The sequence below is a fragment of the Thalassophryne amazonica genome, chromosome 11, assembly GCF_902500255.1.
Source record: "Thalassophryne amazonica chromosome 11, fThaAma1.1, whole genome shotgun sequence".
Lineage (NCBI taxonomy): Eukaryota > Metazoa > Chordata > Actinopteri > Batrachoidiformes > Batrachoididae > Thalassophryne > Thalassophryne amazonica.
The window spans coordinates 37,563,994-37,578,288 of record NC_047113.1 but is presented as its reverse complement, the minus strand read 5'-3'; the positions used below and the strand labels follow the sequence as shown (position 1 = coordinate 37,578,288).

At 40.9% G+C, this 14,295-nt stretch overlaps 1 protein-coding gene across 3 annotated transcripts in view; it reads right to left on the bottom strand.

Annotated features, from left to right (window-relative positions):
* Positions 1 to 14,295, bottom strand: part of kdm3b (lysine (K)-specific demethylase 3B) — a 79,391-nt gene that overhangs the window by 18,587 nt on the left and 46,509 nt on the right. Inside the window, exons 8-21 of one of the 3 annotated variants that reach the window (XM_034181224.1) lie at positions 12,994 to 14,221; positions 12,707 to 12,920; positions 12,294 to 12,508; positions 11,824 to 11,976; positions 11,583 to 11,690; positions 11,330 to 11,457; positions 10,950 to 11,241; positions 10,594 to 10,847; positions 9,757 to 10,029; positions 9,422 to 9,593; positions 5,662 to 5,752; positions 4,957 to 5,087; positions 4,710 to 4,829; positions 465 to 488 (exon numbers count right to left, since the gene is read on the bottom strand). In XM_034181224.1, coding sequence (XP_034037115.1) covers positions 465 to 488; positions 4,710 to 4,829; positions 4,957 to 5,087; positions 5,662 to 5,752; positions 9,422 to 9,593; positions 9,757 to 10,029; positions 10,594 to 10,847; positions 10,950 to 11,241; positions 11,330 to 11,457; positions 11,583 to 11,690; positions 11,824 to 11,976; positions 12,294 to 12,508; positions 12,707 to 12,920; positions 12,994 to 14,221 — 3,403 coding nt within the window. Of the gene's footprint in view, positions 1 to 464; positions 489 to 3,214; positions 3,352 to 4,701; positions 4,830 to 4,956; positions 5,088 to 5,661; positions 5,753 to 9,421; positions 9,594 to 9,756; positions 10,030 to 10,593; positions 10,848 to 10,949; positions 11,242 to 11,329; positions 11,458 to 11,582; positions 11,691 to 11,823; positions 11,977 to 12,293; positions 12,509 to 12,706; positions 12,921 to 12,993; positions 14,222 to 14,295 lie in introns of those variants that run through there. The other 2 variants (XM_034181226.1, XM_034181225.1) reach the window with 2 other exon arrangements.

The following is a 14,295-nucleotide window of genomic DNA, read 5'->3' as shown; positions in this document are numbered from 1 at the left end:
TGCACGGTAGCTGCCCTTCACTAAAACTCATCTCCCACAATTTAAGGACCAGAGCACAACAACCTCACAAGTAAAATAAACTTAAAATATTCCCAAGCAAGGGGATGAAATTCAGCAAATGGATTATTTGAATTCCACATCATCTCATGGAATTCAAATTACTTTATTTACCAACTCGTAAGGAAATGGGGGAGGGAGCCAATCCTGAAGACTACATTAAAGAAAGCGCAAATCAGATATTTCCATGCTACCAGCTGTTCATTGCAGAGATGAGCAAATATTACATTTAAGCAGAAATGTCAAACAATGCCCCAAAACAAGCCAGAATAAAGCTGAAAGTTTAGTCACAGTGCTCTGGCCCCTAATGCACATATAACAAAAACACAGGGTGGAACAGTGGAAAAAAGGGAGTTAGTTAAGAAGAAGGGCATGCTATTTAAGTGACACAAATAAAGTCTACAGACCTTTGCGTCCGCAGATCTCTGGCTCTGTGAATGAGAAATTTTACCATAGAGTAAAAGAGTGAGACCCAATGAAGGGTCTATTCAGAAAACTACTGATGCCTGGAGCAGCTAGAATAAAACCATAACAATTGTAACAAATTAGAATTGTGAAACAGGCCTACTCAGGTGAGCTCAGTTACTAAAAAGACCCAGTTACAATGTTCAACTGCAACCCTAAATCAGTGGCTTACCGGCTCAATTAAAGCCCAAGGCAAAATGCCATTTTTGGCATAAAAATGGCTGCCATTTCCAAATGAATGAATCTATGCAAATAATTTTGGGATGGAAACAATGTGATCTTGTTAAATTCAAAGAAAAGTTATCGGACAGTTTTTTAAAAATTTGGGTTCAAATATCCAAACTGGCTGTTTTTGACATAAAAATGGCCATTTCCAAACGAACAAATCTATTACTATAATTTTTTGATGTGAAATATGTCAATGACCCATATGACTCCCTTGACAAATTAAAAAAAAAAAATCTTCTGACTGAAAATTTCTTTCATGGCCAAATCATAAGCCATTTACCATTTACCTTTTTATAGAAACCCTTTTGCAATCACATCCTCAAGTTTAAAGTAAAACAAGGTGGAGACAGCTAAATAAACAGGAAATTGTTCTGCTGCTGAACAAGATTTTATTTCACTCACTAACCATTTTTGCTGCTCTTTTCTAATGCAGCATCATAGCATATATAGAAAGACATTAACCTACACATTATTTAAATTCTTCAGGATAAACACATTAAGGGGACAGGTTTTCTAGAACATTTACATAATTCAATACCAATTAAAATCTCAGGAATGGGGGGAGCTTTTTGGGAAAGTGGACCTTTATTGACAAGGGGTCTGGGACCTAAACCGGTCCCAGGAAAATTTTGGATTTGATGTTCAGCGATGCATTCTGGAGGGTTTTTAATTACTGTTTAACCTCGATCTCCCTCAATTTTGTTGTACTGTTTAATGTGTATTGTATTTTTATTTTCTTTTGCACATTTTCACCTTTGCTTTTAACCACATTTTTTGGCTTTCCTCATCCTAATTCACCTGATTTTAAAGCTAGAACTCCAAACTGACCCAGTAATGCCGAGCTAAGAAATTACATTTTAAAAAGATATTGCTTCACATCCCACTTTATTTCTGTTGAAATGTTGAACTAAACTTATTTTTATTCGGCTCTTCAAACTTTGTCCATAACTACCATAAAATGTATGCCCAGAATACCAATTTAAATATTTTGGTTGTTAAAATGATTACCAGGGCTGTGAAATGAAAATTGTGAAATCCGGGGAAAATTTGCAGGGGTCTGGGGGGGGGGGGTGTCTGGGGTTCAGCACCCCAGGAGCCAGGGTCTAGGGCCCTGTGGGGCCCCAGAAATAAATGATACTTTTTCAGCATCTCCTGGAAGAACAAATCTCAAAATTAGTGGATATTTAAATGATCCTATATTCAACCTTTTATTTGACCCGTCAATGATGATGTTGAAATAACAGAATATGACGCGGAAGTAGGACCTGGAATGATTTTCCTTGTAATTGTAAACCAAATTATGCATCAACTCAGAACAATTAAAATACATGAAATTTATGAAGACTTCAAAAACCACAGCTAAAGCTTGTAGAATATTTGGAAAATCATCGTAAAATATTAATATTATATTATAATTATTATAATAATATTCTTGTGTAACTTCATGTAGCCTAAATCCATTCAGCCACGTCTTTTTTTACAATGAAAGAAAGTCTAGATTAGTGAAAAAAGTCACATAATCTTGGCTAAAATCCTGTTTGAACAGCAGAATGTTTATTTTCCAGGGAGAGAAAAATTCTTACCTTGTTTTCTGAGAGAATACAGTTCACTTTTCCCGTTTCTTTTATCTTTCAGGTGTGTTGATGAAGCCAGTGACAATTCCACGGATTATTGTCCTTATAAGACTTTTTCAAACCGTCTTTCTCGCCATCTTCTCTCTGTGCGACATCAGGCCGTGACACAGACATGCTGCACAATTCTTCTTTTAAAAATTGAAAGCTATAAAAGTTTGGGATGTCCACATGCTAAGTTTAGCTGTGGCATTGCACAGGACCCACACAGCGTCGCCGCAGCAACCAACCAGTCCTGCTTTACGACAACTGTCGTAACAGCTACGCTTTGAGTGGCATTTTTCCTCTGCAAAACTCCGCGGATCCGAGGAAACTGATTTGTATCTGAGACACACAGATCAGTATCCGCGGACTTATAAAACTTACACGATGTCGTAAAAAAAAGAGAACGCGTTGCGATAAGCATTTTAAAAACTCTGTGATGTTCAGGATTATTGTTGAGTTTGTGTGTCAAATAAATTCATTCATTCATTAAAGAGCACATCACTAACACCCCGCCCCACCTCCCCATGATGAAATCCGCAGAATCCCGCGGATCAGCGGACTTTTCACAGCCCTGTATTATCATCATCATCATTATTATTATTACCATCATGTAGTAGCAGTAGTATGAAAAATGCCTTCAAAAGTGGACTTTTAATCAAGGGGTGCTGTGGAGGGCATATCTCCCCCACAACACCCTCTTTCCATCTGGATGTGCCTCTGGTTATTCTAAAAATCCATTTTTGAACATTTTGAACTTGGTAAATTTTATATCTTGCATCCAGCCTTGATTCTGCATCAAGATGGGGTCAGTGCAAACCTGCTTTTTGCCAGCCCAGTTGACGGAAATCTGTTGTAACAACTGAGAACCTTTATCCATGTTTGTTTCAAGAAAACTAGCTCTAACAGTGATTATTTAATACTTATATTTGAATAAACTACCCTGTCCCAACTTTTTTGGAATGTGCTGCTGGCCTTAAATGTATGGCTATATATTAAACGAAGTGAAGGTGACCACACAAAACATGAATTATGTTGGGTTTACACAGTCTGTAATGAAACAGAAGTCAAATTAAATGCAACCATCACTGCAATTTTTTTCTCCTTTTTGATTTCCCATATTGTTTCAACTTTTTCTGATTTGGGGTTACAGAAATAAGTTGTCTTTATTAATGCTCACTCTACAGGGCTGAGATATAATGATATAATACTATGTCTACAATGTTAATGAATTACACATTTTGTGAATATAACATCATTGGGCCTCATTCCTTAAACACACACACAAATTTTAACATTTGTGTAATACATCACTGTTGTCATATTTCCAAGATGCAAATCCGTAATTTATTAGCAGCCCAGCCACTCAAACTGTCATGAGCTCAGGGCCATGAAATGGCTAAAACAATAAATTAAAAACCTGAATGGCTACAATCACATACAGCTCGATACATACGTATGTGGACAGTGACCCAATAGTTCTAATTTTACCTCTATATACCACCACAATAGAAATGAAATTACACAAAATATGTGTTTGTAGTGTAGACTTTTTAATTCCAGGACTTTAACAAGAAAACTGAATTAAACATTTAGGCATTTAGTATTTTATACATTGTGGTTCCTTTTCACAGCCCACAAGCACATGTTGATCATTAAATTTCATCTCCACTGTGATGGTGTGCAGACACAAAATTGTCACTGTCCATCTACTTACAGACCTGACTATTTTTCTGGCACAAGTTTAGAACCATGGCTAAATAATGGGCATTTGCTGTCGCTCTTCTGTCCAAGTTAATTTGGCAAACATAGGTAAGGTTCCTGTGCAAATCTGAGCATTTGACAAACAAACTGCGAAAGGTTATATTCACATACCTTACCAGCACTTAATCCAAGACTTTGGACAAGACAATGGATAATTACTGCACTATTTCAGGCTGACTTTATATCAATCTGACCAAAACCAGTATTTCAAGCTGACTTTGTACAAATTCGACCAAAACAGGCTTTCCACTGCATGCTTTGTGCAACTTAAGTTGAATTATTTTCAACTTGGAGGGCTGAGAGACTGCAGAGTGGCTCTGTAATAATGCACTCGCTCTTCAATGAATCCATTCAAATAAAATGAAAGGCACTGTCCCACTCAAAGTGAACCCAGGCTGATCACCGCGTATTTGATTTTCCTCCAAAAAACGTAAAATAAACCATCTGTGAATGAGGCCCATTGTGTTTTATGAGAGACATGTAATGCATTTGATGTAGATACCTGATGTAGTTAGGCTATAAGTATCTTGTAAATCTGTGACATGTGTGTGAAAGAAATAGAAAGAGTGTGTGCATACTCACGTTCTTCATGGTCTCCTTCTCCAACAGGGATGCCAACATAGACCATCACATTGACAGCATCAGACACATCAAGATGAAGGTTGGTGGTGCCTACTTTCCTGTCCTCAGTGGAAATCAACCCTGGGGACAGACAAAGAAATGGGGATTGAATGCAAATGACAACAAAGATATAAGGACAAAGTGAGACATTAACTGATGCATCTGTGAGAAAGAAACATTTCCAAGAGTCTATCCATCGTCTTCTCACCATAGGCATTGTACATCTTGGGTCCGAGGTCAGGACGCACAAAAAAATTGGGCAGACGGGAAGCGAGGTTTAGACGACCATCTCGCTTTGTGTACTCTGGCAAGGGGAGGTTTTCCATTAAGTCGTCAAACCTGGAACAACCGTAAGAGATCATTTGATATTTCAAATAAACAATATCACTATCAACATCATAAAATTAATGTAAATAATATTTAGTCATAAAGCCACAGAAAAAAACTGCTAAAATGAAATTCATGTTTTCATTTCTTACAAGACAAATACCCACATAATCAAAAAGCATCACTTGGTACTAAACTCCAGGAGATGAAGACCAATGCTAACAATAACTATGCATTAGGAGATATCTTCAGTGGGCAGAGTAGTGGTCAAGCGGCTACTGCACTTGATTCCAGAGCAGAAGATTCCCAGTTCAAGACTATCAATGGCCATCTTCCATGTAATATGGTCAGGATGGGCATCCGGTGTAAAACATGCAGATCATCTCTGATTTGCTGTGGCGACTCCAAAGAGGGAGGAAGCTGAAAGAACTTACTAATAGATACCTTCAACTTTCTTCCTGGACAAAATGTCACAAAAACATCCAAGAGCTATAGTTCACCTCAGCTGATATACAAATGAAGACCTGTTTGCAGTCCAGCTGATGCCAAAAACATCAACCACACACAAAAGATAACTTAGTTTTACCTTGTGGGCATCATATCCCTGAAGTCTTCTCCTGGAGGCCAATCCTTTAATTTCAACACCATGGGCTGACCTTCGGCATCTTGAAGTCGCTCTACAATCACAAAACACATCAACAAATAGAATCAACTATGAATGCAATGGCCTCAGAAAGCAGTAACACAGCCATTACAGCAGCAATCATACTGCATACCTCCACAAACTACCAACTGTAACTCCAAACCTGATTTTCATCTGGATTTGAACTGATTTGTGAGATTGGACATCAGTGTATCATATGCTGTGTCAAAACATGCAATAGGCCGCGTCTGAGAAGGGAAGAATGATTCTGTGCATGTGTGGCAGAGGTGTCATGTATATAAAAGTAAATGCCTTTAATCAGACAATAAGATCATACATGGTGAATATGAATAAAACTGAGCATGAGAGAGAACCATCCAGACCAAGGAAAAGGGCCTTTGTCATCGGCATCAATTTGACCAGTTAACGCTTAGCCTAGGCTCGTGTGTCATATACATCACACTGACAAAGTGAGGAACCTTGGGGTAATTTTTGATCCTACGTTGTCCTTTGACCTCCACATTGTAGATATGAGGACTGCTTTCTTCCACCTGCACAGTAAAGATTTGTCCCATCCTGTCTATGCCTGACGCTGAGACCCTGATTCATGTGTTTGTTTCTTCTTGACTGGACTACTGCAGTGTTATATTTTCTGGTTTACTGCAGTCCAGCATTAGGGGTCTCCAACTGGTTCAAAATGCTGCTGCCAGACTCTTGACATGAAGCAGTTTGACCACATTACACCCATTTTGGCATCTCTTCACTGGCTTCCTGTCCCTGTGAGATCAGATTTTAAGATTCTGCTACTAGCCCATAAAATTGTTCACAGACTGGCACCTCCCTACGTAGTTGACCTAATTAAACCCTACGTACCGGCCTGGGCTCTGCGTTCTCAGGGTGCAGGACTACTTTGTGTCCCTAGGGAAAATAAAAAGTCTACACATGACAGAGCTTTCTCTTATGCACCTGTTTTGTGGAATGATCTCCCTGCATAAATAAAACAGATTCTGTAGACTTTCAAGTCCAGACTTAAGGCGCACTTATTTTCCCTTTCATATGGCTAGCATAATGGCATAGTATGGTACTATGCTTTCTACCCTTTTAAATTAATTTTATTAGGAAATGAAGTGGGCTGCAGCCCCAACTTTTTTCTAAAGTCTGGGTCTTTTAGTGAAGCTTGGGGCTAGTGGCCGACAATCACCAGCATGGACTCCCAAAATTTCCTGTATACTCGTATTGTTAATTGTGTCTGTAGCATGGCCCAAGCAGAGGGTTAACCCTTTGCGTCTGGTCTGCTTGAGGTTTCTTTCTCAAATCATAAGAGGGAGTTTTTCCTTCAACTGTCACCTGTGTGCTTGCTCTAGGGGTTGGTAAGGTTAGACCTAACAGAAGTGAAGTGCCTTGAGGCAACTGAACTGATTTTAATAACATTTGGTGAAAGCTGAATATTTTAGCTCAAGAATAGAGCTGAAGCTCAAGTCAGTGGGAGGGTTTTGACTCTGATCGAAGCACCACTGAAACACCATTTCTGTTTCTTTTCTCATTACTGTGAGCTTGTGCAGATATGGAGGATTAAGTCTTTTCTTCCAATCTGTTGGCATGATAAGCATCTCTCAGGTGGAAGCAAATGTTGCTTGCAAATTCTGGGAGAACAGCATCTCCACCTGCCTGACGGAGTTTAGCCATGGCACCACAGATCCCTGCAGATCTTCCTGCCTTCAGTCTTTTCACCACCTTTGCAATATAACACAGATTTAGTGGTGTGCAGATGAGTGCTGGATAAGCCACCAGACCTGATCACCAGTGATGTCCAACATCCCAGCAGCGGGAATCAGTCTATGTAACTACTTAAAGTAGCTGGCTCAATGGAATGGTATAGCAGAATCATCTCTCAGGACTGTGCCATCAATGGCAGTGACTTTGATGGGATGAAGTGTAGATTTAGATGAATGCAGATGTGTGTCACCTGCTCACTGATTCCTCTGTGAGCCCAGAATCAGAACAGTATAACAACATTGTACAGACTTTATACCCCTATTATACAGAGCGCCATTCCTTACCATTTCATCCCGAATAGCAAATCGGGGCATGTTATGAGTGAGTTATGAGAATTCTTGACAGGGCAGAGTGGATGCGACCGCTGCCGCCCTTCCCCCAGCGTGCACCTCTGTCTCTGTTTACAAACAGCCAGCTAACATTAGCTAGCTCTGCAGCATAGCTGAAGGAGACTAAGCCTGCGCTGAACTTTTCCCTCTCCAAAAGGACCAAGTTGGCTTTTTCATTTTATTTTCCGTAGAATAGCCCTTCAAGCCAAAAACGGTGGCAACAAAGCATCGTAGCTTTGGCCTGTGTCGGACTCAGAGTGATTCATGATAACCGCAAAGGATTACATGGAAAGAGTAAACTTTATCCCATCTTTGAAACCACTGAGAAGTACAAGTGGTGGACTCGAGTCGTGCTTGTGCTTGACGAAATTTCTCCCAAGAAGGACAAATACATCTATTCCAAGCACTTTGTTGGTGAAGCTGGGCCAATATTGAGCATCTGGAGTTCCGGACGTTATTCCAGCCATGTTTCTCCCTAAGCAAGTAAGTCATGTTTCCCACGGGACACATGCTAAATGCTTAAAAGAGTGACTATCATTTTGGTATTTTTTCTAAATTTATCAGTGGTTTTGTGCTCATAGCGGTAGACATCGCGTCATTAAAAGTATCTATCTATCTAGTGCACCTGAATCACGCGCGCTTCATATGCAAATAGCCATAATGTTGTTAAAGTACATTTTAAAGCTATACATAATACGCTGAAACCATAAAACCACGGTATTTTTGTCCACGGTTATCATACTGTCCAAATCTCATACCGGCCCATGCCTAATACGCAGTAGTTACAGCCATCATCAGCATCAGTTTTGAAATCAGGGTGAAACTTTCGAGTTGCTCAAAAATTTCATTCCAATTCGCCAAACTGACATCATTATGCGGTGACTTCCGGGTGTTTGCAGTCTTAACAGCTCCAGTCATGTTCAAACATCTTTAAATAGGGTAGTCCTGGTGAGTACAGTTTGAAACTTTGATTGTGCTCCATCGGGGTAAAAATATGAAGCAATAGCAGTGTTTGTTGAGGTTGTGGCTGAGAACGCAGCCAGGTACAGCTTTACTTTCGTCTTCAAGCGAGTTGCCAGGTATGCATTTTATAAGCCGGCAGTTGCCAGGTCTGCACTTTATAAGCCAGCCTGATGGGGCATGCCGGAATAAGCGGTTTGATCCCAGTTTTGCACTTTTTATGGATCGTGGGGGGATCTAACAGAATGGTGTCCTGTGGAATAGGAGTGTTACTTACCTACAAATACATCTGTAGGTGATCTATTGTTTCACAATCTCCTTGCCAAAGCTACTTAAATGCTTTTGCTATGATTTCAATGTCTTTCACAGTTTTTGAAATGTCTTCCTTGATGGCTGTTGCCTATCAGGGTGGTAATTAACACCTTGATATGGCTCCAGATCATGAGTTAAATTTAATGGGTTCCCCCCCCCCACTGTAAAAGCCACCTTCTTCCACCTTTTTTTTTTTTTTAAATAATAAGCCTATTAAGATTTGAATAATCCTGCTTTCAGACAAAAGCAAATTCAAGGCAAGAATTTATAGTTGTTAATAAAAATATAAATAAATAAAAACAAAATAATGATATTTGGGCACTCACTGGAAATGACCTGGAAGCCGTCCCAGAAGTCTCGTACCTTCACGTCAGAGATAATGGCACAATTTCTGCAGTTGACCAGGTCTACGTCCTGGTTTCCAAACTCTTCACTTAAGGCCTCAGGAAGCCACAAGTTACTCTTCAGTCGCTTATGTACCCCTGATACTAACACAGGCTTGATACAATAAAAGAGGAAAAGAAAAGAAAAAAAAAAACAAACAATCAGAAAAATGATGACAGAAGATAATGAGGTAAAATAACAGCCTATTGTCTCCAAGTGTTGTATTTCTGCATTTCTTTCACAAAAGCCTCAAAAAGTGCATATATTGCATTCTTACTTGGCCCTGTTTCCAACATTCTCTGAAGATCTTCCAGTTGTTGGTGTTGCTGGGATCCTGAAGGCAAAGAAGTCGTCCATCACAGAGCCATGAGTGTGAAGTATGTGGTTCCAGAACACTCAGGCCCATCACTCCATCTCTGCGAGCTCCCAAAACACTAAGTTCACCAGCTTCAGAGGACCCTGGCCGACGGCTCTCGGCTTTCTTGGTCTCCACCACTGAGGCTATAATGTGATCCAGGAAGTTTGGAAGACTGCTCTTCACCTTATCACTCTAACAGATAGAGGCATTTTAGGTTACAGAACTACTGTGTGTTCCTTTATGGTATAAAACTTCATTTACTCAAAATGCAATAATGACAATTATCAGCAGCAGCATATAAATTAAAACAAATCCTCAAAATACCATGTGCTATGCTCTCACATAGTTAGTAAAGGGAAATAAAGCACCACACATACTAGTCCCAGGTCTCTGTAGAGGAGATAAATGAGCGAATGCATAAAATTAGATAGCTAGATAGCGATAGAGAGAGATAGAGAAAGATAGATAGATAGAGAGAGAGAGAGAGAGAGAGAGAGAGAGAGAGAGAGAGAGAGAGAGGACTTTGCATGCTGACCATTCTTTCGTAGCATAACCATTTGGATATGAATGTGACCGGAGGAGTAGACAGGAGGATTAATACTAACTACAAAAGTTCAAAGCTTGCCAAAGGAATGATAAACAAAAACTGCTGGAATATTTTGAAACATTCCAGGAGATTTTTTCTCCACTAATTCTGCTTTGAAATTAAACACTGAGACCTTAAATGACTAGGGAATACAAAAAATTTATACATACTCCTGCTGAGGTAAAGACAGAAGGGAATGGAACTCCACTTTCTCCAGGACCCTGGGGAAGCTTGCCTGGTCCGGAGTTTAGCAGGTCCCGCAAACTAGATCCCTCTGGTTTTGACTGGGCCATGGTGGAGCCCAGTAGCAGGCTGTTAAATAGCTTAGGGCTGGAAGCAGAAGGCTTTGACAGGGCACTGAGTGAGTCCAGACCAAAGGAAGGTCGGCTGTCACGGTTCATCACAGAGCGCAGCAAACCAGATTCTGAAAGTAGGTGGCAAGTATGTGATAATGTTGATGCAAAGTCTATTTCAAGACCAAATTTCACTCTGAACTCAACATAACTGCCTCTGCTTTACTACGTACCCTTGGTGTCATCCTTGGCTTTTTGTGTTGCCAAGTCTGCTAGCCAGTGCAAAGCAGAGCTGGTGCCCTCCCCTGAAGAACGTGACTCCTTGGCAGAGGACTGGGTAAGGTTACATGGGGATGATGTACCACTGGTGGAGTTAGTCATACTGCTTACACCTTCACCGACCCCACTATCTGATGACCCCACTGTCGGTGTAGCCTCAGGTTTTACAACTGGTGATTCTCCCTCTGGTTTTGAAGTTGCAGGAGCAGCTCCAGGTCCAAGGCCATTACCACTGCTTGGTGTGGACTGGTAATAAAAGAACATCCAACCATTAAACATTAAGGTTTAACATTTTGTTGTCAACTCATAAAAATATGATGTGGAAACACAGTACTTGTGAGATCCCATTCGGGGCACTTGGGCGTACTAAGGGCTTGGTGTGCCGACTAGTACAGGGGCAATTAGCTTTAATGCCCCACTTTCCTCTTGCTGCATGCACCATGTCACCTATGCTGTATAGAGCTTTTGAAAGAGACAGATGAAGAAATAAAATAATTCTTACTACACCAGTACTTGGCCATAATTAATATCCATGTAAAATTAAAAATACAAAACGATAGATTATCTATACTATGCATGCTTGTTACCTGTCCCAGGTATAATCTGTGTAGGCATGAGGTTCTGTGGTTCATGTGGTTGACCTTTGGCACACTTCAACCAAGGGAAAACCTCATCATCTGGAACTGTTTCTACATCTGAAGGGAAGAACAGCTTCTTATATTTTCAATTCAGAGTTTTACAAAGCTTTACAAAGGAATAAACTTAAATTACCAAAAAAGACTGTAGTAAAATGTGTTTTCAAAGTTACATTACCATAGTAATACGCACCCTCCCTTGGCCTGTTCCTGCGCAGTCGATAGCAGTCCAGACACACTCCAAAACCACACTTGCGACACACCCAATGGATATTGAATAGAGTGGTCTCACAGACATCACACATTTCCCTGATACCTCGCACAGCACGTTTCCACGCCACTTTCTCTGAAACAAGGAAAGACCCCACACCCACCAAAAAAAATTATACTAAATATGTTAAAATGTTAAATGGCAGAGAAATTGTGCATCAAGACTCAAGATACAAAATGCTAAAAACAAAAACTTCAATTTCTTTTGCCGAGTAAAATTAAAAGGGAACTAAAAAAAAAAAAAAAAAAAAAAAAAAAAAAAAAAATCCAGTGGATCACCTTGATCGCCCTTAACAAAAATTTGACATTTTCATTTCATTTCATCATTTTCAAGTCAGCCTGATTGAAACTTAATAACAGTGAAGAAAAAATACATTTGTTGCCAACACTCACGGTGAGGTTCCACCATCATCATGGCCTCCTTCTCAGACATGACTAACTGACAGAACTGGTCACCCACGTTGGCCAGAATGTATTTTGATGTATCAAGGTCAAGACCCTCCTGGATATTTGGTGTAGGTAGCCATAGACCCATGGCCATGGAATCGCTCTGCTGGGGGCTAAGGAATCCTTCCACACGCAATATTCCTTTACGGGTAAAGGCCAGCCTGGTCAGAGCCAAAAAGTTTAGATGAGTAACGAGCAGCTATTTAGTGCAGTATTGCATGAGAATTTTACTATTCCTCAAGTGTAGAAAATTACAATTCAACTTCTCTCTTCTAATAATTTTATTCTACAATGCTTCAAACACACAGCAGGCCTTGCACAAACATGCATACAAGTACAGCACCAGTCTACATTCCTACCTGCGAAAGTGGAAGAAGCGACAGGCCACATTGGGGTCATCATCATCATCACTGTCACCATCAGTAACCCGTTTCCGGTAACGTTCCAGACGGCACTCACGACACTTGAGCAAATGAGGAGCCACATTGATGCAGGAACCATCCTGGAGGAACGACTCACCGGACTGCTTCAGCCGGCGCACCTTTGTCTGGTCTTTTAGCACAGACTGGCCCACTGAGAGAGATGCAATGTTAATTCTATTTCTTTGATGATGGCAGCAAAATAGTCAAGCGGGGGTAAATCTTACCTTTAAAAGGTTTGTTACGTGGGCGACCTTTTGCAGCCCCTGCGGCTTTCGCTTTTTGCAACATGGCCGCATCCTTGGAGGTGAGTCGTGGTCCTCCAAAGGCTTGGTCTTTATCCAGGTCATCTTCATTTTCACTCAGGTCTGACAGGTCACTGTTGCTGCTTGAATCAGAGTCTTTTCTGCCTGACTGGCTTCTTTCTTCCAGGGAAAACTTCTGATTCTGACGTTGATCAAAGTTCATAGGACCGTCCTCCATTGCAGAGTTTCCAAACATGGTGCACACTGAGGTGGATGTAGGTTGCTCCCCAAATTGTTGTTCCTCCTTTGTTACAGACCCTTCATTTTGATGTGCTGGAGAGGATAAAGAGCTGAGGGAAGCCACTGTTGACACTGCTGTGAAAGGGGAAGATAGAATTCCCTTTGGGGGCTCTGTCATGGCAAACAGATTTTGTTTGCCTTCTGAGGCAGGACTCAAGGTTTGTGGCTCAGTTGCAGAGGAGCTACCAAAGGAGGTGTGGGGTGGCTTGTCCCCATATCCCAAAAATGGATTTGCTGGCTCTTGGGATGCCTGGAGGAAAATGTTCTGGTGGCTGTCTGAAGATGCACATCCAGAATTCAATCCTAAACCACCTACATTAGTTCCATTATTGCTGCTTTTCTTAGCAGGACCTTGGGCTCCAGACACTGCAGCTACACCACGAGTATCCAGGCAAGACCCAGCAGAACCAACAATACCCTGGAAGGCTAATGAGGATTTGTTGAGTACACCATTTCCTGTTGCATGGGTCTCAGGCACTTTGAGTTGCTCTTTTTGTGGTACGCGAGATACAGGACCTGAGCCAAATAACCCAGTTGAGGCTGGAATATCCATAAGTGTTTTCTGCCCTTCAATGGCCATTGTAGACTTGAAGAGTCTTGGAGGCTCCTTGCTTAGGCCATCTGACAATGCAGCAAAATAATTGTTGCCCTCAGTTTGGGCCTGGCAAGTAGATGTACATGGATTGGGGCTGGAATTTTGTGTCATGCATTGAAAAAACAAGTTTTTGTCCTGCTGGGACTGGACATCATTCTTTGATACTCCAAAGCCGAAGCCAAAGGGCCTGGGAGCATCATTGGAAGCTGTGGTCGAGGTGAGGACGCCGTTGGTCTGGGAGGTGACATCTCCAAATAGTGGAACCACAGCTGGCGTAGCCTGAGACCCACAAAAGTCCAATGGAGTCTTAGAACCCTGACAGAAAAAAAATAATTTCAATGCAGTAACAACAAAAACAGATTCAAGCCAATAAAGTTCCATATTAATGT